The following is a 27,683-nucleotide window of genomic DNA, read 5'->3' on the forward strand; positions in this document are numbered from 1 at the left end:
TGAGTTGTCAATAGATCACAGTCTGTTCACATTGAGATCCAACCTCAACTCAACTCATCTGGCTGATGTTCTAGAAATGAACAACTCTTAAGGACCAAAATTACTTTCAAGTCTTCATCATCCTTTGGCTAGTAATCTAGTGTCTGGCATGCAGCTACTCTGTCTCATTGAAGAATTCACTAAACTTGTTCCCATTGGAATTAGAACCTCCTCTGTATTTTAGTGGGATTTTATGACACAGACCAACACAAAGTAACGCACAACTGTGAAGAGGAAGGAAATAGGACATTTTTTAAAACTTTTACAGGCATAAGAATAGTTTAGCTTTACCAATCTCAGCTATAAGCATTTACAAATCGTTGGCTTTTAGACCAGATAAAAATCTATAAGATTTCTTCAAACCAGAAAAGATAATTGCCATGACCTTAAATAGAGCGTCCATCCCAGGACACTGAATGACAAAGGAGAGTAAAATGAAGTTTAGCCAGAGTGAGATAAAACTTGTTTCACATTATTGGAAATTCTTGTAGGAAATACTAGAAAGTATTGATAGTACCGTATAAAAAAAAAACTGAGCTTGAGCTGCTATATTTCAGATTTGCTTTAATCAGAATAAATTATTAAACCACAAGCTCTGTGTGTCTCACCTGTAGATGTTTTAGATGGTTTTCTTCAACCTGTAATGGCTCAGCTTGGTAAGCCATTACACATTACCACACATTAGTTCAAGGATGCCCATGTATTGTACAAAATATTCACCAACACTCAGTGTGAAAAAACAAACTAACGACCCTCTGAACCGAAGATGTTTCTCTTTCACGCTGTTGACCCAACACTGAGAATAAAAGAGTTCACAGATTAAATGCCTCACAGTTTTATCTGACTCTGTTTACTGACATTCTCCATTTTGTCCACAGGTTTTCTTTCATCCTCCTTGTCCTCCATCGTCGGTGGCAACCAGGAATCCCTGTGCAGCCTCTCGTTTCTCTCCACCTGCTGCGGGCTGGGTGGTGCGGTTGCTTGCAGGTGTGCCGGAAGGTGTTTGTATTCATTGTTGTTGATGTCGTAGTCCTTCATCTTTGAGTCCAGCATCCACCAGCAGCCAGTGAAGCCGACGTCCAGCACCCGCTGAGGAAGCTCCCTCCAGGGCACCGACAGATTGGAGCAGCGGGCCTCGTACAGCGTGGCGTCTGGGTCGTAGTCGGCACGGTACACCACACTGAGGAGTCCCAGGCTGGCGTAGCGGAGTCGGCCTTCGTTACGAAGCTTCACCAGGCTTTGAACGTGGCCGTCAGAGATGCCATTGCGTATCCACGGTGACAGAAGGCCCAGCTGGTTGGAGCGCTCCAGCAAGGCGGCCTCAAAAGAGGACTGGTCGGGTTTGGTGTGAAAACAGACATAGCCCCCGCCCAGCAGAGACAAGTACACAGAGGATTTTAGCGGCTGCTCCCAAGCGCCAACAACCATCTCCCTGAACGCTTCCTTATAGTCGGACAGCAGGCTGCCACACCACACACCTGGAGGCAACAGAAGAAGACACAGTTAAGGCAAAATGTTCATCAGGGAGGGTTGTCACCTCTCACCTGTCTGTTCTAAAGCTCATAGATAATCCTCACTGCTGAAGTTAGCTGGCGTAGTTTCTATTGGGACTGACACATTAACATCTGTGTTGGTCCCGATATTGGAAAAAGATTCTAGACCGGGTATCCGTGACAATGTACCCGATCTATAAGGACAGATCTATTCAGGCTAATTCTATGCTTTGTGCTCTGAGTGACATCATGCCTTATTCTTCCACAAAATGACACAACTTACAGTCATCTTACTAACTCCGTTTTCAGACACAGCCTAAGGTTTAGTTGAACAGAATCAGTTCATTACTAACTCGTTTCTGCCTTATCAAAGATACATGTTTTTAGTCTTTTTTTTTTCTAATTTCTTGGGATCACTGCCCATGTCCCAAGTTAAAACTTCAGACACGTTTCAAAATGTCTCATTCATCTTTGGAGTTAAGACTTTAAATGTCACTTTAAATACATGCTGCTCTAGTAGTCATTGGTGTATAGGCAGGAGTCATCCTGGATAGATTCCCAGCCAATCACAACAACGAGGTACGCACGCACACACCTAAAGACAATTTAGAGAAATCTAGTAACCTAACGGTCATGTTTATGGGTTGTGGGAGGAAGTCGGAGTACCTGGAGAGAACCGGCCATTCAAGGAGACCAAACCCAAACCCTTGCTGCAACTGGCACCACTGTGCTGTCCGACTATAAATATGGAACCTGCTAAAAGTAAAGACTGCCAGGAAGACCAGACGGTCAAATCGTTGAATCGTATGATGGATGGAGAAGCTTTAGGATGGATGAACAAATTATTCACTGGAATAAAGCTTTGAACTTCAGCAAGATATTTATCATCTCTAGATCCGTGCATTGACTGCCATTACTGTTAATAAGCAATTAAACAGATATATCGACTAACGTGGTTCTGTGCTTAATGTGCAGTCAGTTTAGTCGTTAAATTAAATAATTATGTTCCATTAAATATTTCAAAATAAACCAGCTGATCTACAGTTTGCTGCAATCAGCTGCATCCGGAGAGACAACCCTGCTGACTGAACGCCTCTTCCAGTCTGCGCTTCTTTAACACAATAAGTTATTTTCTCATTTCTGTTTTCCGTTTAGTAGTTTCCCATAATATTCATTCCGACAATAAATCGGGCAACCTATTCTGCTTCCCATAACAGTCTAGAAGACAGTAATGGTGGCCTGAAGCTCAGCTGACTTCTCTCGGTCAGCTCGTTCCCTACCTGCTTTGCTCCTCCTCAGCCTCTCCCAGCGGCTGCTGGGAGCCGGGGTAGCCGCTGCTTGAGCCGCAGCACAGAACATCCTCCCGGCTGTCCTCATTGAGGCCATTTTCACTTAACACGGTCACCTTCACCCACAGCCAGCACTGCAAGCAGCCGAGAGATCGCATGGAAGCAAAATGGCGCGGACCGGGTGCCCCGGCTTTGGTCTTCCGTCAGCAAACATTAGTGTCAAAAAGGTTCCTCTTGAATGAAAAGGGAAAGATAGAGAAAAATATCTTTCTACATAAATACACAATTCGGTATATGTTTCGAGGTACTAGAAATACATATTCTGCTGTAAAATAAATAAATTATTTTAATAAATTATAAATTATTTTAAAATTGTGTTCACGTGACGGCTTTGTTTACGTGGTGACGTGTACCAGAAGAGGTCCTGCCTGACAGCAGCGGCTGTAAACCTGTGTGAAGACTAGCGGTGCAGGTTTTATGAACCCTCCCCCGGGACTGCTGAGCCTAGAAAGACGCTTCCCTCCTGAGGTGAAACATTTTAATGCGAAGGTAAGCTGCTGCAGAGCGGTTAGTCTAGCTCGTTTGACGGGCTGTGTCTTTGTTGACATTCTTTTCACTTTATAAGCTTTAGCTTTTAGCGGTGACGTAAAGGTATATTATTGATTTATTTTATTTCTGTTGTTACTGAAATCGTCATCTAGAATATTTTCTCTTTGCTCCTTCTTTTAGATTCTGCATGAAGCTGCTTTGTCTCGTCTAAACGAGCGATGGCCACTCCAAATGACCTGCAGTTCCAGGGTAAATATGGCCGCTTTCTGTCTGTTTTTCCTCCAGCATGTTTTTCATCCATACACTGAAGACAGGTAATGAACATATAGAAGTGAAATGAGAAGCAATATATTACATTTATTATCACCATCTGTTTGTCAAACCTGTCCACTGTTTCGCAGAATAGGGTGTTATGTAAATGGCGACATCTGTTGGTGAGATTGGAGGATTGCAACTCTTTTCAGACCAAATGGACGGGATGTTAGACAAACAGTTTTACGTTTGGTTTTAAAAAATATCAACTTAGCATAACACGTAAGAGTTTTTTGTTTTCGTTCATTCTTGTAACAGTTCTTCTTGGTAATAAATGTTCTACTGTAGGAACAGCTGTTTGTTTCTGATTAAATAGTACAGTGCACCACATTGATATAAAAAAATCGCCATTTTCCCCACTACAAAACAAACAAACCCTTCAGTACTTTCACATTAAAACCAGACCTTTACTGTATTTCATTGGGATTTTTTTTTTAAAATGAAAAATACGGTCTTCATCAGCTCTTGCCCTTCTTTTTTATGTAGAGTTTGAAGAAGCAGCAAATCTCCTGTCTGCTGACCCCGGGGCCCCCACACTCAGTATGTCTGCATCCAACGACCCCGCAGCCACAGCCGGCACTCCAGTGGCTGGGGAGGATGTAAGACTAGACCTGTCTGAGGATGAGGCTGCTCAGGAGGAGAGTTCAGAGGTCATTCCTATAAGTTACTGAAACCCATATTGACCTCTGGGTGTTTGGACTGGACAGCAACTGACTGCCGTTCTGTGTTTTCAGCTTTTAGGAGGACAGAAATCAGCTGGTGGCTTCTGGACTTTTGAATACTATCAGTCTTTATTTAATGTGGACACAGTGCAGGTAGGAGCTTAGTAACAAACACACCTCACACCCTGTCTGTAAATACCTTCTGAACACAGCTAGAGTTTGATAGGAGGCTAATGCTAATGTTTGCCTTGGTTCTGCCCTCCCATCATGATGCAGGTGTTGGACAGAGTTAAGGGCTCTCTGATGCCGCTACCAGGAAGAAACTTTGTCAAGCACTACCTGAGGAATAACCCCGACCTGTATGGTGAGTTAGCTAGCTCACCTCCGAACACATGCTGCCCAGGTTCCACTCAGAGGTTTACACCTTCCAAAATGACTCCTAATAATTGAATAACAATGATAAAGAACTGACTAATGTTTTTAAATATTAATGTATTAACAATATGTGATATTTTTGCTTTTTTTATCATTGTTTTAAGAAATAATCACATTGAATTTCCTCAGTGACACTAAAAGTACCAGTAATACTTTTATAAAAGTTTCCACAATTATCGACATCCCATAGAAGAAAATGTATCCGCCCTTTTTTTTGGCAAAAGTTTCATATTTTTCTTCATTCAAAAATAGCAAAAAGGGTTTCTTTAAAAAAAAAGTCTGAACATTTTTCTAAAGTGAACATTTATCCTAAAAATATAAGATGCTTTTATTCAACAGCTTATGTGACATTTGTAGCTACAAATGAGACATGTTTAACTGGACGATGCACAGAAATGGCTCTTATCTTAGAGAATATTATGAAGTACGGAGGGATCAGAAGAGAGTATTAATGATCTCTTTTGAATGTGTGTGTGTGTGTGGGTGTGTGTGTGTGTGTGTCTGCTGTGCAGGGCCGTTTTGGATCTGTGTGACCCTGGTGTTCTCGGTGGCCATCAGTGGGAACTTGTCCACCTTCCTCTCTTCGCTCGGCGACCCCAGTTATCACCACAGGCCTCAGTTCCACAGGGGTCAGTCTCTAACCCCATGACCTCCCTGGTGCCCCCCACTCAGCGCTCACTGTAATCTGTCTGGCTGCAGTTACCATAGCTGCAGTGGTGATCTTCCTGTACGCCTGGCTGGTGCCGATCGGTCTGTGGGCGTTCTTGACCTGGAGACAGGGCACCGAGCGGCAGGTCGGAGGTTACTCCTTCCTGGAGACGGTGTGCGTCTATGGATACTCGCTCTTCATCTACATCCCAACATCAGTGAGTGAATGCTGCTGAATCTGCTTCAGGCTTCTCTTAGCCTTTAGTGTGTGCTACAGCAATTTTTACAGTAGGCCAAAAAATTAAAAAATCCCCACATAAAAATCTGAAAAGTGTGGCATGCATTTATCTGAGTAAACTGTAGAACCAGCAGGTGATCTGGGTCTGTTTTTACCAGCTTTGCACATCTACAAGTTCAGTCAGATTGGATCAAGGATGTCTGAATGTCAGTTTTCTAATTCTTTCTAGAAAAAAAAATTCCAATTAGACTTAGGTCTGTACTTTGACTATGCCGTTCTAACACCGGAAAGTGCTTCAATCTAGACTATTCTGACTGGTTATGAACCTCCACCCCAGTCCTGCCGAAGACGGTCATCCCCATAGCATGATGCTACCACCGCCATGTGGGGATGGTGTGTTCAGGGTGGTGTGCAGAAGGTTCAGTTGTCAAGTCAACCTGGAGGCAGTCTGGCTTCCTGATCTCCGTTGTTCTGAAAGGCCGGATGTGTGGAGTTATGTCTGATGGTTGTCCTGACAACAGAGTCTCCACCTGATGGACTTTTTACTAATTAGGTTCCTTTGAAGGCAGCTGGAGGTGATGGGTTTTAGAGAGAGCATGCCACACTTTTCAGAATTTTATGTGTAAAACATTTCTTCTAAAAGGAGGTAATGTTATCTTTCATCTCCACGGTTGCACAGAGATTTGTACTTTGTAAAACACAAGAAAGTCAGTGGTTGTGATGAATATGAATCTGATTTTGTCTGAATAACTTTGGAACTGGACTCATGTCTAAACTCTGAGTTTTGACCAGAGGTCAGCTGGTCCAGCCGCTGGTCGTAACGCCTCACATCTCATCACCTCCAGATCCTGTGGATCATATCATACGAGTGGCTGCGATGGACGCTCATCGTCGTTGCCATGGTGATCTCTGGCTCCGTCCTGGTCCTCACCTTCTGGCCCGTTGTCCGGGACGACACCAGAGTAACAGCGGTGGCCACAGTGGTGACCATCGTGGTGTTACACACTCTGCTGGCCATCGGCTGTAAGGTAGATGAGCTCGGGGCGGATTTTAACCATAAAATTGCACAAATCGAAATTGCAAAAATAAATTTGCTTAACGGAAATATCCTAATTTTGAAGAAGTCACGATTTTGATAGTTTTTGTGACGGGATGAGATGGTTTTTCAGCCGTATCAAAATGGATGCATTTCACCAAACTGCAATGGAAACACTTTTTTGCATCAAATGAGTCACATGATCAACAGCCAGATATTACTACTGGTGAAAACGAGGAAAAAGTCAAAGAAATATTAGGAAGATGGTTTTAGTTTTTGGTTTTTCTGACAATGTGCAGCTGGCTCTACCAGAGCTCCCAGAGTCACAGTCCATCAAATGTTGAGTCATTATAACCTTTTGAATCCATAGTTAAAATCACAGACGACAGTTTCCCTAATACGTCACATACCTAGTCTCTCCCCAGAAGCTTGTCGCTCCAATGCCTAAATAAAACGCAGACGTCTCCTCTGATTGGCTGAAAGATGAGCTCTAGCATCATGGCTGAATTATGAATACGTCTCATGCAACTGTTTACATCTATTGCTGACATGACTTATTGTGTGAACAAGCTTATTCACATGTAAACTTAATGTCATTTGGTATTTAATGGAAACACTGGAATTTTTCATTTAATTTAATTTTATTACATTAGCAGAATAGATTTGCACACATTTCTAATCAAAACTCAGCTGTTGATTCACAACAAACGGCTGAAAATCCTCATTTTTCTTTTCCTTTCCAGCTATACTTTTTTCAAACTGCAGAGCACACACCACCTGCTGCCACTATAGCCCCGCCCATCCATCCAACACCCATCACGGCCCACTGACCAGAGCAGCAGGTGGGGAGGGGGCGGAGCCTATCAGGAGCACAGGACATTAGATCCATTCCTGACTGGGAAAGGTTTGGAAAGGTGAAATGAAGTTGACATGTGAAGTTAAAAAGCAGCTTTTTCTACTGTGATCTGTCATGAAGTGATGCATGGAGAGGGTCCAACATGGCCGCCGCTCCCCTCTGGTGAAAACAGAGCAACTTAAACTCTCAGTAAGTGGAGATCTGCTTCTAGAACTCCCAGGTTCTGGAATCAGGAGTCCTTCAGTTCTTTCCTGCATTATAACCTGATCAATCCACACACTGGAGGTGAATCCACTGACATTCCTCTTCGTCCTGCTTAGTGAAGCTTGAACATGCCTGATGAAGTCGTAGCCGACTGAATGGATTCCAGGCCACATGGTGTTTGTTCTGAAGGTGTTTTAATAACCTGGAACGGAAACGTAGTGATGCTGGTGGACCGCCTCCGTCTCCTCCACTCAGCGCTCACTGTCAGGACTCTAGTTAAAAAAAAAAATTAAAAAGTAAATTCTAAAGTATGTAGCAGGTTTACAGCTATTTATTTTCCTTTGTGAAACTACTGAGACTTACTTTTTGTTAATAAATTTAGAATGACTACTCTGCCTCTGTTGAGGATGTGTTTTATTTCTGGTCCTTCCTCTGTAAAATTCCTAAATATTCCATGTGAAGGATTCAGACACTGATTATTGTAGGTACCGCTCTGTAAATTCAAATAGTTTTTGCCATTTATTTCATAAAGTGAAACTCCTTCTATAGCTTCATTACACAGTGACATATTTCAAATATATATATATATATATATAAATGTTTTTTATATATATATATATATATATATATATATAAATGTTTTATATATATATATATATAAAACATTTCAACTTCTTTTAAAATTAAATATTCATGGTGAGTTCCATAAGCAACAAGAACTTTTATTAACTCCTTTTCCACTTTCTTGGACTCAAACATCCTAGTTTCCCCAAATACTCTTTACTGTTAAATATTAACAGTTATTTTTCTAGTTCACATTGTTACACAGTTTGAGCCACATTCTCAAAGAACCTGTGTGAACAGAACGAGAAGCTCAGCTAATAAAAACTACAAATGCTGACGTCACCAACATGGCCAGTGGAGATCTGATTATTTGGGGGGAGATTCTGTTAGAATCAAAGAGCATAAAGGGATTATTACCAACTGGACAGCATAAAAAAAAAAAAAAAGTCAAATAAATTACATTAGCTCTTTCAAATATTTTCCATGTGGAGACTGTCCCATGATGGTGATCAGGACCGCTGCTTGTTACATGAAAATCTTTAGTTCTTATTCAGAGCAATAAACCTCAGAGGTTCTAATCAGTAACAGTTCCTCTGAGCAGCAGAAAGATGTCTCATCATGACGTTTGTAGGAAAGTAAATAAATGTCAACATGGTGGAAGCTGGTCAGACGTACAGGATCCATCAGCCTCCTACACTTCTGGCAGACTGATAAGGATTCACACGACCTGCAGCATCAACCAGCGGAACGTTCCTCAACAGAAACAGGTTGTTTTGTGGCTGAACAGCCTCCCACCAAACAAAGCCCCCCCCCGGTCAGCAATGGTTCATTCACAGATCAGTAACAGAGTGGATTTTAGGGGCGTCCAGCAGGCAGCCTGTGGTCAGCGTCCATGGAGCTGAAACGTCAGCCGCTGATCTCTGGGAGCTTCTTCACTCAGAGTCAGACTGAGTTCCTTCAGATTCACGAGGAGACGCAGAGATCTTCCACAACTCCTGCAAAAACAAGAAGTGTTATTCAAAAACCAGTAAAAGATGAGGGGAGAAAAAAGTTCATTTCTGCCAAAAGCTCAGTAATTAACTTTTGAAGCTCAAAATTTTCTGAGGTTAATCTCAAATTTCAGATTTTTTTTTTTTCCTAGCAAATTTTCAACTGTTCAAACTTTTTTTCTAGAAAATTTTTGAGATTTTCTTTTTTGTCTGAAATGTACTCCTTTTATTTCTATATCTAAAATGGCCCTAATACATCTTCGTAAGTTTGTCTCCTCCTAAAAGCCTAGATTCACTGCATAAAAGACACTGTAATAAGAAGACAAAGTATTTTCTAATAACAGCAAAAAAATATCCATATTAATCCAGTTCAGAGCAGTTTGTTTATACAATAAACAAACTGTACAATACAAATACAATACAAATTCACAACTACTGTCATTCCGAGTTAAAAATACTGCTCTGAAAAAAACCCCATCCACGTTAGAAAAAAAGAAAAAAGGATGGATTCACACAAAACCAGAGAAAACTGGATCCAGAAGTACTTTCTAAGTTAAGGAAAAAACAAAGATCTAATGGCAGCATTAGCAGCTGGAATGGTTTGATCTAGCAGAGAAACACAAATAAACAGAGCATGCAGTGCAAAGTATGGGATGGTAGTTAGTGGCAGCTGTAGCTTTGTTTAGGAGAGAGACAGGTTGAATATAGAAAACCAGAGCGGCTCAGACTGTGGGTGTAAAGGTTTTTCTCACCAGCTGCTCAATACGTTCATACAGAAGAAACTGTGCGAAGTTTAAAGGAACGGGTTCCACTTTGAATCTGCACCGGCCGTCCTCCATGTCCTGCAGCTGGGACAGACAGTGCTTAAAATGATTGTAGGCCTCACAGCAAATGTCCATGTGGCGCAGACTGAAGTTCATCCTGTAAGACAGAAGAGGGAAGAAAATTACTGCCAAATCCTGGAGCACCACAGGGCCCTGCGCTGGGACCATTCTCTTTACCATACATGCTTCTAAATGGTATAATAATCAGAGAACATGGGATTCCTCTCTTATGCTGATGATATTTATATTTATTTCACACAGTCTGATGTGAAATCAGAATGAATTTTTCCCGTTTCAGGTCAATTATGTTTTATACATGCTAATACCAAAATAATGAGAAGGATTTTTTTTTAAGGGAATTTTCATTGTTGGTAATTCTAACTGATTTAAAACGGGAAAAGTTCATTCTGGTTTCATGTCAGACAGGGTGAAAAAAATACATCTTTTTATATTGTACAGATTTCTGGTTTTGACTGAACATGCAACAATCAAAGTCGCTTGACTTTGATTGTTGTAAAGTCGAGCGATTGTTGGAGGAGTGAATGCTGCAAGCCGCTGGGTTTCCTCAGACATAAACTAATCTGAATAATAAAGTGAACTTGACCAGGACCAAACTGAAGTGTGTGCACTTGACTTTAAGACAAACTTTGTAGCAAGATGACACTAAAACTCATTTAAACTGAATCAAAATTTGACACAATTTTGTTGGAATCTTTTGTGACGGAAATTGAAAGCCGTGCATAAATGTGAAATGGAAGAAAAAATCATACAAAGTTTTTAAATTTTATTATAATTAAAATCCGAAGTGTGTCCTAAGACTGAGACTAACTCTATAGCGCCTCCTTAATGTCATGTATTTTGTGCCGCGGCTCTACGAAGCTGGCAGTCTGAACTGTCAGTTTAGGTGAACAAACAGTGACAGACAGTTTTTCCTTACCTTTTCTCTAAAGAAATGAAAACTGTGCAGGAGTGATTAAAGCTGCTGCAGAGTCGGTACAGAGTCCTGAAGAGGCCGTCTGTCAGATCGTCGTCATAGCAAACTGGAGACACAAATATGGAAACATTAGTTCAGTCTGTTCTGTTGCAGCTTCAATGGTGACAAATGCAAAAAAAAAAAATTATAATAAATTAATCACTCGATCATCTCTCCCTTAGAATAAAACATGGAGGCAAATGAAAACCTATTAGACATAATGACTAATGAGTTCTTGTCAGGATTGTTGTAGAGTATTTCTCATTCTGTTCTTTTGTGTTTTTTAACTTTGTATTTATTATTGTGCTTTAAAATCAACCTGCCAATGAGGCTAGAGATGGAAATTACCCACTAGGCTATAATCTCATCTATTTACGTGTAAATGTTCATGTATATGTATTGTCCCATTTAAAAAATAAAAAATAAACTGGAACTTGACCGTCATGCACCACCTCCTGGCCTGAAAATGAGTGGGTAGAGGAAAACACAGATTTAAAGGGTTTGTTTTTTTTTTCACCGATTAAACCTTTTGCAATTTATTTGTATGTAGCGACTACACCTCATGATAACTGCACCTGCCATCCAGCCACTGGACTCATCATGCCTGTGCAGTGCACTGGGTTCAAACGAACATCAAGCTGAACGAAGAAATGGAAAGTTGATTTTATTTTCATCAGAACTGCAAACCTACCGTCAGCTGCAATAATGAAGTTGGTGTTGTCATAAAGATCAGCGACTTCCTCTTCAGTCCAGCTGAACTCCAGATCGGCATCTACACAAGCAGAGAGGAAGAGCAGAAAGAGCAGGTGATTGGTGGAGTGATGCTGCAGCAGATCATTCTGATCAAATCTGCATTCATGCTAAATAATTATCCACAAATCCATCGAGGGTCCTCAGACGTTCTGCTGCAACCTAAACACAACTGGTGGACAGATCTGATTAAAAGTTGAACTGAAGTAAGCAGTCCAGTGACATCATCAGCTGGTGGGTTAATGGATGATGAACTCCAGATAAGAATTTACACGGACAGCTCTGGAAATAATGAAGAGAACCACTTAAAATGATCGGTTCTCTGGTTTCACTCTTTATAGTTACATGTTTGAGTAAAATGAACATTGTTCTTTTATTCTATGATCTACTGGCAACATGTCTCCGAAATTCCAAGCAAAAACGTAGAATTTATTTGCAAAAAATGAGAAATGATCAAAATAACATCAAAAGATGCAGAGCTTTCAGACCTCAAATAATGCAAAGAAAACAATTTAGAAACAACAACACTAATGGCTGAACTCAGGAAGAGTTCAGGATAAATATTTGGTGGGATAACAATGAGGTTTTCAATGGGGTTCAGTGCAGTAGACACTTATTTTTTCAGGAGTATTTGTGCAAAAAGTCTGTCTAGCAACTTTTGTACTGTTGGACATTAAAATATGGGTTATGAACGGACTAATATGCTTAATATCTAAGAGAAGAAGCAGAATGGTGTTACCTGTGCAAAGACTGTGCTGAAGCCAGTTGAGACGTTTTACCTTCACCTCTCCGCCTGATGGGTGGAAAAAAATGCATGAATGTAACCTGCTGCTGGCAAAGATGAAGAAGCTAAGCTAAGGTAGATGTAGCAGTAGTAGCAGTGTTTGAGGTCAAATTTAATATCTTCTCAGACAACAGTTACAACACAGCTCCAATAGACTACGTCTACTGTTCGTCCGGCAGGTTTTAGGTGTTCCTCTGCTGCCACAGGAAGCTGGACATGAACAGGCGTCTGCAGCAGCTGGTGGCAGCAGAGGAACTGGAGACGGATCTGAATCAGAACCGAGGATCAGAACCACTGCACTATTCATCATGTTGACACCCTGACTTCCTTGAGTTTGGCATTTTAGAATTTTTTTTTTTTTTTCCTTTTCCTCAAATCCCTTCAAAATAAAGTTGTAAAGCCAAATAAAGCCATTTTGGCAACGATATATAAATGTATGCGCTCGACTTTAAAAGAGAAAAGAGGAAATGTGAACATTTCTGACCTGCTGGTTTTGTCATGTGTTGATTCAGAAACACGTTCCTGTGGCACAACCTCAGGAGGTCTTCACCCACGTCTGGAAAACACATTCAGCGTCAGCGCAGACAGACCTCAACATGTCTTCTTACACCTTTCATCTGATTTGACTTACTGAGGAGAAGCGACTAGGAAAGTAAAGATAAGCTGGAATGCAAACAGGTTTACACATTCAATGAGTGACTTTGCTAAACACAATGATTTTTCCCACCATTTCTGAGCAGCCCTACCTAATGGCCTCGTACCTGTGCAGTAGACTGTTTTGGCTGTGGTTGCCATGACGATGCTAGTTAAGCCTGTCCCTGCTCCCAGCTCCAGCACGGTGGCCCCACTGAACGTGCCTTTCTCAGAGAGGATGAAGTCAGCCAGCAGGAGGGCCCCTCGCCAGACCTGGGTCAACCCAAAGGACATGAAACATCAGCTCCATCCAACCCTCCGCCATCTCACTGTTCAGTATGACAAAAACATTTCCAGAAAGGTCAGGAGGTCGTCTGTCATCTGGCCAGACACATAGAACTGCTTAAAGGGCCAGCAATAGTTAATCTTGTTTGAGTTTTTCATCATGTTATAATGTTATTCCCTCATCAGAAATATAGTCTTGATTCTTTCATTTCATGTTTGAGAAATCCTTTGAGCTCCATGGCAACCATTCAGCTGTGCAAAACGCCTGGTTGGACTTAGCCCCGCCTTCGAGGCACAGCTCCTCCTCAGAGCTGAATTTTCCAAGCTTTTGCCTCTCAGAGCAGCTCTGTCCCATAACTCCTCCACCCAGCTCCTTCAGACTAGCCAGCAGCAATTAGCAAACACCTGGCAGAAATGAGCATCTGCTCCACTCATTATAGAAGCTACTTCCCAAAGCAAAGCTCGCAAAAACGTTGTTAAAGTGTTAATAGAGGAGCCATGTTGTGATGACTTCCTGAAGGTGGAGTTTCAGAAAGAGCAGGAGGTTTTAAAGAGACAAAGGCACAATTTCAAGGCGTTAAATTACAAAGTCAAATTTCTTTTAAGTCATATTTGATATATCCAGCATTTTTATAACAACTGAAGCTAACATAGTTGTTATGTAGTTTTTGTCCAATATTGTACAAAAAATACATTACCGTAACTGGAACAAATGGTATTGTTCCAGTTAGGCATACAATAACCTGGAGATCTTGAAGAAATAACCAATCCTCACTCTGATTGGTTGTTTCTACTTAGCATTAGAAGAAGGCAGAGGAGCTCCATCTTTTTCACAGATTGTCTGTCTCATGACAAACTGTGGCAACATAGTGACAGCTTAAACTGATATGTAAAAATACTTTTTATGAATGTTACATACTTAAATAGCTAAAGAGTGTGGAGCCAGTGACACACAAGGATGGAAACTACTCACCTGTTTGCCAACATCTTCTAAAGGTGTAGCCATAGTGTGTTCTGTAAGACAGTATTTACTCATTTGTGTTGTCTGGTCAACATGAATACATTTAAATAATAAAGATCTCCATTACAAAAAAATCCCATGAAAATCACATGTGATCACATGTGGATCGCACAAATTTCACATGTGAATGATGTGAATCACATGTGAAAGCACATGAATACGTGTGATTTTGGAACGTTTCGTGGTAAAATCACATGTGATCACATGGGGTAAAATCACATGTGAATCCAGTCCAGTCCAAGATCCAGTCCAAGATCTAAATGTCTGTAACATAAGAGACGTCCAGGGGATTTTATACACTTTGCTTTCGACTTCAATAAAATAAAAGCTATGTAGTAGCATAAGAGGCAGAGAGTGGAAGAGATGTAAGAATACATCCAACACATGAGGAAAGATGATTATTTAATATTGAGCTCACAACATCAAAATATGCTTCAAGTAATATTTTTGAAAAGTAAAACTTCCCATGTTGTGTTTTCACAAATGGAGTAAAAGGGGGTTCATGAATTTCAAACAGAGTAAATACTCTGTTCAGAGTAGAATTGCTTCTGGAAATGATCAAAATAAAATGTTAGCATTGTTAGCAGATAACATTCTGTATTATTCCACCAAAGCCCCATGCTAACAGCAGCTAGTTAGTGTTTTGCTAGGTGGATTTCCTTTAGATATTGGGCCATTTTAATATTGGGGGATCTTGTTACACCCTTCAAATCAAAGTCTATTCCATGGAAACACAAGTTAACTCATTCAAAGTGACTTTAGGATACAAACAGTTTCAAAACTCAATAAATAAAGCTGTTTCTTTCCCTCCTGGGTATTTTCTAAAATTCACATTTTCTTCTTAAATCTTTTTATTTTTGATATCTACCAAATGAAGCTATAGGAAAAACAAACAAAAGCACATTCACACACATCAATACACCACATCACACATTTGGTCGAAACTGTATAAATTCAGTCTTACCAATCTGTATAATGTCTTGAGAACAACAAGTCTCTTCATCATCACCGCCACCATCATCATCACTGTTCTCATCTTGTTCCAGGTCAGGAGCAGACTGCTGGAGGATGATGGGACAGACCAAGTCTCTGCCGCCTTCATCCACTGAGCTTTTTCGTGGTCTGTGAAATCAAAGGAATAGAGATGTGTGTGTGTGTGTGCGGTCATACCAAAGACTTCATCAAGCATGTCAGAATTATACAGATTTAACCTTCAATATGAATAACTTGAACAAGATCAATGAGGTACTCTGGAAGATCCTCCATTCTGAGACTCTCTTCCATTTCAAAATGATTTGATAACATAAACATAAAGCATAACTAGATCTATTTAGAGCAGCTGAAGGACTCCAGTTCTTCTCCTGTCAGTCTTTAAATACTTCTCCAATTCCACTGATGTGTTTAAGTAACATGGAAACAAAGTAGTCAAAAACTTTAACAAGTAAAAGTAAAAGAAAAAAAAATCTTTAACAATAACAAGTTAGTCTGCACTCTGTTATGTTCTGCTGTGGTCACCAATGACCGATCTTCCACTCCAATTGTAGATGGAACCTTTGTATGGTGACTGGACCAGTACACTGCTGTGTATGTGTAAGAAAAGTCTGTGGCTTTCTGGAGCTTTGACCAGTTATCCTTCATATCTGTTATATTTCGGACACCTGCCTGTCCCACCTGGTGCAGAACCTTAGACTCAGTTCCAGGAACTTCTTTAGGAAACATCATGACCTATAGAACCAGCAGCTTGTTGGAATATGGTGGAATATGTGCTGCATCAGAGGTGAACAAAGGAGCGTTATAGGAGATTAATTAACTCCCTCACTGCTCCCAACAAACCCTGTAAATAGCCACATTCCATTCCAAGAAATTCTGTTCTCTAGAACTTTGCCAAACAGGAATTCTAAGTTCTTAATCACAAAACCAACATTTTAATGTCTACTGGGTTGTTTCAGCCCTCATACCGATGTGTGACGTCAAGGTCTCCGTCTTCATCCAAACATGTCTCCACGTTTCCTTGGTTACCTCCCTCCTCATCCTGTTCAGGAGACGTTCCTCCGTCTCTCCTCGGACTTTCGTGCTTCTCGTCGTTTGCTGAATCCGTCCCAGAGTCACTGTCAGCACGACTTTCTACCAAGAACCTAAATCTGGACCTGAACACTGAACAGACATGTTCAAAAGTCATTCCTTTCTAGTCCAAGTCCCTCATGAAGAAACTTTTCCTCATCAAATCGATTTCATCCAGTGTTTCTTAGTTCAAATGGTGCTAAAGTAGTTGCTTTAGAAACTAGACAAAGATACTTGGTAAGATTTTGTGTTTTTACAGTGTATGATTTACTTTGTAAAATCATTGTGGAATTGAATTCAGGTATTGTTGTACTGAATGTTCCTGACTTCATAAAGTGATTTGAGGTTTATATGAATCAGTTTGAATGGAGCAAATTAAACAGAACTGGACTGAAAGCAAAGTGGACTTGAATCACAGTGGTTGGTTCCCTAACATTATCAAGTGCTGCTATTTGGAACAGAACTTAGATTAAACATGCAGCTGTTTTTAATAATCCAGGTGTCTAGTTTCTGACTAACACACAGGAAACAGGCAGAATACACAAGTTCTCAGAGTGCTGCTAAGCAACAAGTGGACTGGAAAGACCTCTGATTACTTACTGTGGTCTTTGGGTCGTGTGAAACCTGCTGTGTAACCATGTGACTGTGCAAAAATGATTTCATCTTCCAAATAATTGTCTGCCACATCTGCACTGACCAACAGGTAATCAGTGAAAGCTGCTGTCATACACACCTGGCTGCCCGGCGCTGTTGAGGCGTGTCATCAGGTGGTGTGTGTTGGGCCGGTGCATGTGAACATCTGACAGCACGGTGTCATGTTTAAAGGTCATCTGATCCATGGGTGATCACTCACAGTCTGGATAAACCCAACCATCTGCTTCCTGGAACCTGCACACACTCAAATTGAACAGAACAATTATTAACAACAGCTTATTCTTTCATAGCTTAAATAAAACTGGGTGCTTTTCACAAGTAGAATAAAAGTTTCACGAGAATCACACTGTGTTTAATTTATCTTTAGTTGAGCATAACTCCAACTGTGCATTGACTTGGATGTATTTTACAAATAGAGCTGATCTAAGGCAGGGCAGAGTTCTTCAAAACAGAAAAGGCCCTTTATTCAAACTACAATCCTGATACTAGACCTGTCACAATAGCAAATTTTGCTGAACGATTAATTGTCTCAAAAAACTATTGCGATAGATGATAGTATTGTTTGAAGACCTTTTTACGCTGATTTAATGGAAATGACATAATAATGCATGCGATTTCCTGCCAAAGATAGATACACTTTATTTTCAAAAGAACACCCAACACTGGAACTGATAAAATAAACAAAACAACCAAAAACAAAAATAAAATTGATTCTCAGTCTCCATTAACAAAAAATGTACTTGAAAAAAAACCTAAACAACATAAAGTCAAAGTGTAAATAAATACTCCATTCAACCAAGAGTGCAGATTATAAAGTCTGTTTACCATATTGCCCTTCAGTAATCATTAGATTTAAATAGAGAAGATGGAACATCGACTACCTGATGCAATAGTTCACACTACAGTTAGTTCACACCTACATTTTCCCCTTATGACAACCTTAGAACTTTTATCGTTGTAAGATTGTCACTTCTGATCATCCTGTAGTGTGTGGTGTGTTACGGTAGATCGTTGTGGCCGCTGGATCTAAATCAGGGGTTTTCCCCCGACTGGGATCGTTACCGCAGCCTGTTGAATGTGACAGGTAGCCAATCAGAAAGCCGGATTCTCCTCCTGCTTTCTGAGGGGAAATTACAGAGGGGAATCCCAAACAGCTGACAGGCGCAACCTGAAGTCCAGCGGACATTGGAGATGATATGTGGAAACAACATTAATGTTTATAAAACATTTGGTGCAAAGAATATAGAAATGACGAGGGGAGGAGTTGGAGCGAAATTGCTACGTTGATGAACCCGGTAACTTTTCAGCTGTTCTTCGTTAACGTGACATAAACAGGTTATAATGGTTTTCATTCAGTCAGGACGTTACGCTGACACTAGAGACACATGCATTGCAGATAGATTGTAGTAAAGCATTGATTAATGCCTGGTTTTAAAATTAGTTAACTGGACTTGTAGCCATTATGTTGTGCCTGTTAGGCATTTTACTGTAATTACCATTCCACAGTACCCTTACTGTTATATTTCAGTTAATTTTTACTGTGAGTGTGCTTTACAGTTATAACTGCTTTACTGTAAATGTAGTTTATAGTATAGTACTGTAATTGTATTTTATAGTAAAGCAGGTCTACTGTAAACTTGTTTCACAATATAATAGTTTTACTGTAAATTAAAGTTTACATTTTTTAATATAAGAATATTTTACCATAAACCGAAAAATTTCATAAAAGAAAATTTAGTCCAAGTACTGTGAATAACAACAGGTATTTATTTTCAGCAGATTTGTTGAAATAAAATCCATTTATATATTCACAATGTCATAAAGAACAATGTCACAATACAATATAATGTGCTATAAAACAACAAAACCATAGAACACACTACAGGTCATGTCAATATTTTTATGGCACATGTATGTAGCAACATGAACATGTGTGCATCAAGTACCAGCCATAAACTATTAAAAGACTGACTTTTAAAAGAAATATAGAATATACTTAACTTCATTTGAATATGAACTGTATTTCATTCAATATGAACACTTGAATGCATCTGAATCCAATAACAATAACAATATCTACTTTTTTTTGTATTTGTTGTACACTGTACAACCAAAGAACTAAAAAAAAATGGGCACTACAAATTTTATGCACCTCATAAGATATGAACCATCAATGATATGTTATACATATATCATTGAAATGGTGAACAGTCAAAAACCAGCAGAGGCTGCATTGTCAGAATGCAGTTAACAGTAGTTTAAATGTGCTCTGTTACACAATACATCACAATAACAGTGCAAGTGGGATAATGTACAGTATGGTAAGCATTCATATCAATAAATATTGTTATATCAGATGCATTTCCTACATCAGAAGAACTTTTATTCCATTCGTCAAACAAAACCAGTGGGATCCATCTTGTGGAAGCTGAACTGTAAAGAATAAGACAGACGATGTGGGAGGTCATGAGATGGTCAGGAAGTTATCTACATTTTCAAATCGACAGGAAGGCTGACAAATTAAGCTGACGTGACAATGTCCAAATGCATAAAATCATTGGCATAAAGCAGCATTAAATTGATAATTTGTTTTTAAAAAAATCAATTGCACTGAAGTGATAATAGAAGCTGCATAAAGAATGTGCAGGACTGGCTTCACTTCAGGTTTTTGGATTGTTTATGGCAAAAGCAGTCAGTCAGTCTTCACTAATTCAAAAGATTATGCACTATGTTGGAGATGTAATGGTACTTTAGCAGGCTAACCAGCTGTAGGAAACTCAAAATTATAGATTAGGTTAGCTGCTCCTCTACATTTCCAGACTATTTTGTGGCTTCAAATATGTTTGAAGAGCTGTCTTTTTACCTGTTGTCTTGTCTTTTGAAGAGTTGAAGCTACGTTAGCACTCAGCAGGACAGAACTGCACAGCCACTTGGAGGGAAAAAGCTTGGTAGTTAAAAAAAGTCATCTGAAGAAGAAAATTTAAAAAAAAAGAACAACGTTAGAATTCATCCTTGCTGACCGAGCTAATCTGCACTTTTAATATTTGCAAGGTCATGGTTTAAACAAATGAACAGTTATTAGATGTAAAAAAAAAAAAGGATGAATTATCAGTTAACGTTATATTATTCGACAAAGGATGTAACAACAATGCTAACAGACGCTCACGCATTGAGCTTATCTCAACCCAAAGCTAGCCGCCACAGGAAGATTAAGCGGCAAAAGTCAAAGTTAAAACTTTCAACGGTAAAATTAGCACCTTAGCTAACGTTAATTCCGAACTAGCTCAAAAAATAACACCATCATATTTTCCTATTCTTCACGTGATTTACAGACTACTTATTACGTTGCAGTATGTTAGTTATATAATAGACCAGAGTTAGAAACTAAAGGTAACGTTATTTTACCAGGTTAACCAGCACAAACGAGCTCATCATGCTATATTGCTATAAATAACGTAAACTCCATCTAAAATTTACATTTCCAGACTAGGTTTAGGCTTCAAACAGTTTTCTATGAAGTGTTTGTTTTACCTGTCTTGCGAAGAGCTGAAGCAGTGTGAGCCCACAGCACGGCGACAGAGCTGCACTTGGAGGGAAAAAGCTTCGGAGTTTAAAACAAACGTTATCAGAAAAAAGTTGGAAGCGAAGCCCTTGATGACTTAGCTAGACAAACTGCATATTAATGTTACCTAGGATGTAAAAAAAACAAAAGTACATGCTCTCTCTCTGCCTTAAAAATATGTTAACCACTAAAGGATTAAAAATACAGAAACAGGGAACCACGACGACCGTTGGAAATCAAATAGAATTCTTACATGGGCAGCACAAAGACATTATAAGTACAGTACCACTACTGCAATGTGAAAACAGTAAATTACTGCAACTTCAAAACATACAGTAAATTACTGTAATACTATGTCCTATACCCACAATCCAATGCAAATTACAGTAACTACTTGTAAAGAAGTCTTATTTTAGTTTTACTGGGCATTTTGTGGTATTTAACTGTAAAAAAAAATGCAGCAAAGGCTAACAGTATACTGTTGGACACCACACGACAAGATCGAACCCTATATATATATATATATATATATATACACACACAGCCACAAGCCACAAGTTTTATAGAATCCAATAATAACTAAATAAAGAGTTAACTGCCCGAACCAGACCCAATAAAGGTTTTGCGTCTTTATTATTTACTATATTAAAGACACATCATATCTTAATTTATTGAATACGACTGCCTGGTATTCTCATGTAAGTTTTAGCGTTATTCTTAGCACTAGAAAACAAAAGGCCGTCCAGTGACTGTGGGTGCATCAGCACCCTAACCCCCCACCCCAACTTGCAACACAAAGTTACTCCATTAGCCTAAAAACTTATTTTCCTCAATAGTAAAAAAAATCAGGGCACCGGGAGAAAAACTTTGCATCCAATCCAATCATCAATCCATTCATCCAATTATCTAATTGATAATTGTTACCGTCCCTCATCCTGAGCAGTAAAATAGAAGCCATGTAAGGAGTGTGTGCTAAAAAGAAACGCATGAAGAGTCTGAACTAGATAAGTTCATATTCTTTGTATCTCTAACAGTCAGTGAGTGAGAGACAGAGGTCAAATCAAAGACACCTGAAACCGGAGCACCCGGAGAAAACCTACACATTTAGTTTTGTACAGGTTAGTGCAAGTTAGTTATTAATGAGTTAATCTCATTAATAACTAATGAGCGCCACGCTCTGCCTGGTTGCCCACCATCTTTTCTCTGCTCAGTTTCCCAGAGAGAACGCTTCCTGCCTGCTAATGTTGATGACATTTCAGACTTTCTCTTACTAGGTTGGCATTGGCTTTAACTGTTCTGGTGGTGTGAGCTTGTTTTCTTTAAAATGTGCCACTAACTTGCCTTCACCGAGAGCCAAAGTTTGATAACAAACTGACTTTTAGTCAATGGGTGGAAGAAATTTGATTTGTTTATCAGTTTTCGTCTCAACTTTCCTCTTCATCTCTGTGTATCATTTTTTTCACTTTGCCTTTTGCTCTTTATGGAGTTCCTTCAAATCCTCGCTTTCTTCTTCAAATCCCTGTTTTCATCTTCTCTGTGACCATTTAAGCTCTGAATTTTCTCCAATCAGATTCTGGGCGGTCAAAACATTTCTTCTCATTGCCATTCCTGGCTGCTACCTGACAGGCTGAGAGCTCAGAGTTGCTCTCAGCCTGTTTCGTCAAGAGTTCGTTTATCTCAGATTCTTTTTTCTTCAGATGGTTCACTAATCCCCTGCGTCTCATTTTCTCTTCAATTATTACAGGTTCACATAATTGTAGCGTTGCTCTAAACTCTTGCCTACTTTTAAAAATGAGTTCCTCTGTTGAAGGTTTTGTACGTTTCTTCAGAATACTTTTCCTCTCCTCTTCTCCCATTTCCAGCTGTTTTTCCAGATCTTCTGTTTTGCCCTCTAGACGTCGGCACCTGTCTTTGTGGTGTGATACCTCCTTCTTCAAAATACCGATATCGTCAATTTTTCTTGATAGCCCAAACTTGAGTCTCTTCACTTCATCTTCACGCTTCTCAATTGTCTTTTGGCCTGCTGTGCTTCGAGACTCCACTGCTTCCTTTTCTACCAAAATCCTCTCAACCTCCTGTTTTGACTCCCTCTCGAAGTTTTTGAAAGTGGTTTGAAGCTCCATAACTTTCTTATGGTACTTTTGAATCTCAGACCTCAACTGATTCCTGGGGTTTCTCTGGTTCTCTATCTCTTGGTTTAACCTTGGGATTGTCCGTTTTTCCAAGATTTTGTTTTGAAAGAGCGCCGAGTCTCGCTCTTCGGTGAGAGAAACAACATCCTGTTTTAGACGCGCAATTTCATCCAGAGCTTCTGTCAACTGTTTCTCCAAATCATCCTCCCTTCTCAGCATTGCACCAATGTCTTTCATCCGTTGTATCCAGAACCAGAACCACGAAGGCCAATTCATCTTTAGACAATTGTTTTTATTATTAACGTTCCGGTGGCAGCGTTACGTGGGCGTGTGGTTGTTCGACGTCGCGGGTTGGCTCATACATTTGTCTCTTTTAATCAGATTGAATTATATGTTTTTGTTTTTTATATTGCTTTTATTTAGCAGGGCTGCACCAGATCTACTAGATCAAGTTTGACTTTAGAGTGCTGGTTTATGTGATGCAGTGTTTTTAATGTGTTTTAGATTGACTTGATTAGAGTGATTTCATAATAAGCTTTAGTAATTTTTGTATTCAACCTTTCATTTATTTTGTTTGGTTTTGTCCTCCGTTTGTTACGGTGGCCGTGAGGTGCAAAGCACTACAAAATTAACGAAGCACAATTACAAATTGTAAAAACACAACAACATTAACGGAAACGGTACGTCCCAGTTGGAGACTTGAGAGATCACTGACTGGACGACAGTGCTTTTGAACTGGAAGTTATCGCTTGAACGGGTCAGCCCGTTGCTGTGATACGTTATATCGTCCGCCATATTGAAAGTGGCTTATCTACCAGAAAGCAGTTTATCTTTTGCAATAATAACTACTAACCAGAGTTTGACTAACAAAAAAACCAAAAGAAAAAACAAAGAAACAAACCTAACTATACTGTTATCCCTACGTGTTGGATACACCGTGTATGTTAACGTAGATTAGCCAAACTCAATATTCATGAGCCAGGTAGCCGAGCGTCTTGCTCCTTTATTACAGTCTTCTTACAATTTTCTACAATTGTGTGGGAAGCTCAATGAGAGCGAATGAATTAATAAGTGAAGTGTTAACGTACTTGTTACACATAATAGCATGTTAATTAACACTTCACTTATTCATATCACATGTATGTGTCGTGTCTCTTATCTTTCAACAAACTCACGTTGAAATACGTTCTTGTGAATCCTTTCACAAATGTTTCACATATTGGAAAAGAGATCAATCAATCAAACTCAACAGGCACGTGCAGGGGGGGTGCGGGGGGGGCAGATAGGGGCTTGAGCCCCTGCCCCTTTTATCCTTGATGCCCCTAATGCCCTCTCTGAGGTTTTTTTTAATTTTTTTTATTTTATTTATTATTTTAACCTGTATGTCAGGAGGCCTGCCTGTGGCCCCTCAGCAATAATATTTAGCTAAATATAATAATTTAGTAAAAATAAACTAGTCAGGCTGCCCTCAGTCTAATAATGACTCAGTTTCTCTTCCTCCATGTTGTTCAGACACCGGGTCCATGGTGAGGAGGAGCGGGGCGGATCTGTGTGTAACATGCAACCCACAAGAAAGGTTAATTCATTTATACCATATATATGATACCAACTTCTGCATCATGTAAAAAATATGACTTTTTAAATACAGCATAAGAGACAAATCCATGCATAACACAAACAAATCTTAGATTATAAGTTGATAATAATTTAGTAAAAATAAACTAGTCAGGCTGCCCTCAGTCTAATAATGACTCAGTTTCTCTTCCTCCATGTTGTTCAGACACCGGGTCCATGGTGAGGAGGAGCGGGGCGGATCTGTGTGTAACATGCAACCCACAAGAAAGGTTAATTCATTTATACCATATATATGATACCAACTTCTGCATCATGTAAAAAATATGACTTTTTAAATACAGCATAAGAGACAAATCCATGCATAACACAAGCAAATCTTAGATTATAAGTTGATTGAATACACTAGTTTTTTTACAGCTGCATATTTATGATGAAATTTCATACAGTATTTTTCTGCCTTATTCTGTTTTTATATATTGCATATTTCTATCTTTCTTTGATTTATTTTGTCATTTTGCTGCTGTTGCTCAGACATTTCCCCTCTTGTGGAACCATAAAGGATGTTTCTACCCCATTGTTCACAAATAAAAACATTTTGCCATTCTAGCTAGTGGTAAAAATGTAATAATTTATAAATAAGTAAGTGGGTAAGTAAAGTTAATTTATAAAGTGTGTTCCACAGCGATAAAATCACAAAGTGCTGTACAATAAAAAATCAACCTTAAAACCATAGAAAATACATAAAACCAACATCAGAAACAATGTAATCAAGAGATAAAAGCCTGGGAAAATAAAAAATGTTTTTAGTTGGTTTTGAAAAACCTCCACAGAGTCAACAAAACGGAGCTGCAAGGACAAACTGTCCCACAGCTTTGGGGCCACCGACTGAAAGGCCCCGGGCCCCTTTAGGTTTTAACCTTCTGTCATCATCAAGAGGAGCTGTAAATGAAAAGAGGAAGAAAACTCCCCAACTACAACATTGTCAATAAAGCGTCTGCACTTTCTGGCAACTTGAGAAGTCGTCTCCAAATAACAAGACATATTAAAAGAGTCAGCCTTATGGTCACTAAAAACAACATCTTTTATCGTAAGACACTTTAATCGCTAAGATTGAGTCCATAAGTAAAAACCAGGTCTAAAGTGTGACCTGCAGTAGGAGTAGGCTCACACATGCTGTGAGAAGTTAAAAGAGTCCATAATATTGAGAAAGTCCATCATAGCGGAATGATTTGTAGGACCATCAACATGAATATTAAAATCCCCAGTGATGAAGATCTTATTTAGCTTGACTGCAGAAGGTAAAAACTCCTGAAAGTCTAAAAGAAAAGATGAAACCGGACCAGATGGTCGATAAATCAGAGCAGCATTTGGTTCTATCTCGGTGATTCAGACCATGATCAACTCAAAGGAATTGGAAGTACTTGAAGCGATAATTTGACGTAAAAAAAAAATCCTTTTACAGATGACAGCAGTGCCACCTCCACGGCCTGTCATCTGAGGAGGTAACCTGATCATGTAGGAAGGGGCCAGTGTCCTTAGCAGGACTCTGGACAACTGGACTGCATACTTGATTCAGGTGTGCTGGACCACCAGGGAATCATATACAAGTTGCAGGACCCTCAAGGAACAGAGTTGAAGACCCCTGGTGGAAATCCTTAGTCTTATGTCCTAATATCTAAAACTCGAGACTTGAGAAGTTGTGCCTTCCTTTGACTATGCCATCATGTTGAGTGTCTGTTTCTGGCGGTATATTTTTAGTATTCCACGCTGGTGCCATCTGTCTACAAAGATCACTGCATGCTGGACGTCCTGTTGACTGGGTGGATATAAATTACTATAATCTAAAATTATTGGAATACAATAAATGAATGAATAATTTAAGCAGTAAATACGCCACATTCCTCTGCTGTCTGACTATTACGGAGAGAAAAGTCGACTTCTGCCCGCTCCCTTATATTAGGGGTGCTCGACTCCAGAACTGTAGAGTCTCTGCCTTCCAACTTCCCAGCAGATCCATCATCCCCGTTCTAACTAACTTGAACTAACTGAAGAGCTCTAACTACCAACCGGATCTCGAGGACACCGAGGAAGTTATTCAGACAGAGAATCAGTGAGTTGGAGCAGGACTGCACCTCCAGCTTTAGCTCAATAGCCCCGAAGCTGGAATTGGAAACCTCTGCCTTAAATCGTGTTTTTTCCAACCCAACCTCCTGTTGTCAAGAGAAACTGATTGTTGTTTACTAGTGACTGCACGTGAAACGTCCATAGATTCTGACTTCCCTCCCCCCAGACCGCGGCACAACTAACCACGGCTAACTCTGCTAGCCATCATGTCTGGGCGTTCATGTTCGGAAACACTGTTTATACAGTTAAAGTCCTACACCTCTTTAGAAGGGAACTAAAACAGGATTAAGGGTTACTCACCTGCCGTAACGGGGCCGACATGACAGTCTTATGATGCATTCATGTTTCTCGGAATTAGAAAAACTTTGAGAAGTGCACTGAGAAACTCAGACAAGGACATCTAACATGGCTGCCACCGATTAGTATCTCAGTTTTCTGTTGCCAAATATTTTCCTTTGTCAAAGAATCAGTAATAAAATAAATTTTTAAGAGATACAGAAAAATTAAAATGACTTCAGTAAAACACCAAAGGCGGTATTTTGTTAGATGATGAAACTTACGAGTTCCCGTCTAACATTGAATGCAACATACTTCATTGTAATGGTGCGTTTGATTTACCTCCGAAATCCAACAAACAATTTAGGAAATATATTATATTATATTATATTATATTATATTATATTATATTATATTATATTATATTATATTATATTATATTATATTATATTATATTAATTATATTATATTATATTATATTATATAACATAAAAATTAGTAAATTTAAACCTTGATCTTAAAGAGACTAACTGAATACAAATACATTCAATATTTTTAGCTTTTAATTTCTTTTCATCTAAATTTCCACCCATTTTTATATTGCACTTGGAGAATCAATCCCACTCTCAAATAAAAATACTTGACTGTAACTACCGTACACATGAGAAAGTAGATTTTTCTTAGGGAAGTGAAATCCAAAATCACAGAGGAGGAA

General features: G+C 39.4%; 3 protein-coding genes across 5 annotated transcripts; 1 reads left to right on the forward strand and 2 right to left on the reverse strand.

The window, feature by feature from the left end:
* Positions 1-586: 586 nt before the first annotated feature.
* On the reverse strand, positions 587-3,037 carry timm29 (translocase of inner mitochondrial membrane 29). The gene is made up of 2 exons (XM_044099107.1): positions 2,813-3,037; positions 587-1,517 (listed from the first exon to the last, which is right to left on the reverse strand). Exons 1-2 carry the CDS (start codon positions 2,916-2,918, stop codon positions 868-870), a joined length of 756 nt encoding a protein of 251 aa, XP_043955042.1. The 5' UTR covers positions 2,919-3,037; the 3' UTR covers positions 587-867.
* Positions 3,038-3,214: 177 nt separating this feature from the next.
* yipf2 (Yip1 domain family, member 2) lies at positions 3,215-8,156 on the forward strand. Of its 2 annotated transcripts, XR_006368997.1 has the most exons (10): positions 3,229-3,370; positions 3,551-3,619; positions 4,169-4,332; positions 4,417-4,497; positions 4,621-4,708; positions 5,292-5,408; positions 5,479-5,645; positions 6,511-6,693; positions 7,445-7,746; positions 7,878-8,156. XR_006368997.1 is itself a non-coding variant. In XM_044099110.1 (9 exons), the coding sequence occupies exons 2-9, from the start codon at positions 3,589-3,591 to the stop codon at positions 7,529-7,531; spliced, it is 918 nt and encodes a 305-aa protein (XP_043955045.1). In that variant the 5' UTR covers positions 3,215-3,370; positions 3,551-3,588; the 3' UTR covers positions 7,532-8,156. The 2 variants fall into 2 exon arrangements, 1 of the variants encoding a protein (XP_043955045.1); XM_044099110.1 differs by having other exon boundaries at positions 3,215-3,370; positions 7,445-8,156.
* A 306-nt stretch (positions 8,157-8,462) lies between these two features.
* Positions 8,463-27,118, reverse strand: mettl22 (methyltransferase 22, Kin17 lysine). Of its 2 annotated transcripts, none has more exons than XM_044099109.1 (12): positions 26,993-27,118; positions 17,379-17,533; positions 16,543-16,738; positions 15,549-15,706; positions 14,537-14,577; positions 13,407-13,551; positions 13,130-13,201; positions 12,601-12,654; positions 11,803-11,883; positions 11,076-11,178; positions 10,067-10,235; positions 8,463-9,320 (listed from the first exon to the last, which is right to left on the reverse strand). In XM_044099109.1, the coding sequence occupies exons 2-12, from the start codon at positions 17,482-17,484 to the stop codon at positions 9,258-9,260; spliced, it is 1,188 nt and encodes a 395-aa protein (XP_043955044.1). In that variant the 5' UTR covers positions 17,485-17,533; positions 26,993-27,118; the 3' UTR covers positions 8,463-9,257. The 2 variants fall into 2 exon arrangements, with proteins under 2 accessions (XP_043955044.1, XP_043955043.1); XM_044099108.1 differs by having other exon boundaries at positions 17,379-17,542; positions 26,993-27,115.
* Positions 27,119-27,683: the final 565 nt, after the last annotated feature.

Source organism: Gambusia affinis, linkage group LG19 (genome assembly GCF_019740435.1).
Source record: "Gambusia affinis linkage group LG19, SWU_Gaff_1.0, whole genome shotgun sequence".
Taxonomy (NCBI): Eukaryota; Metazoa; Chordata; class Actinopteri; order Cyprinodontiformes; family Poeciliidae; genus Gambusia; species Gambusia affinis.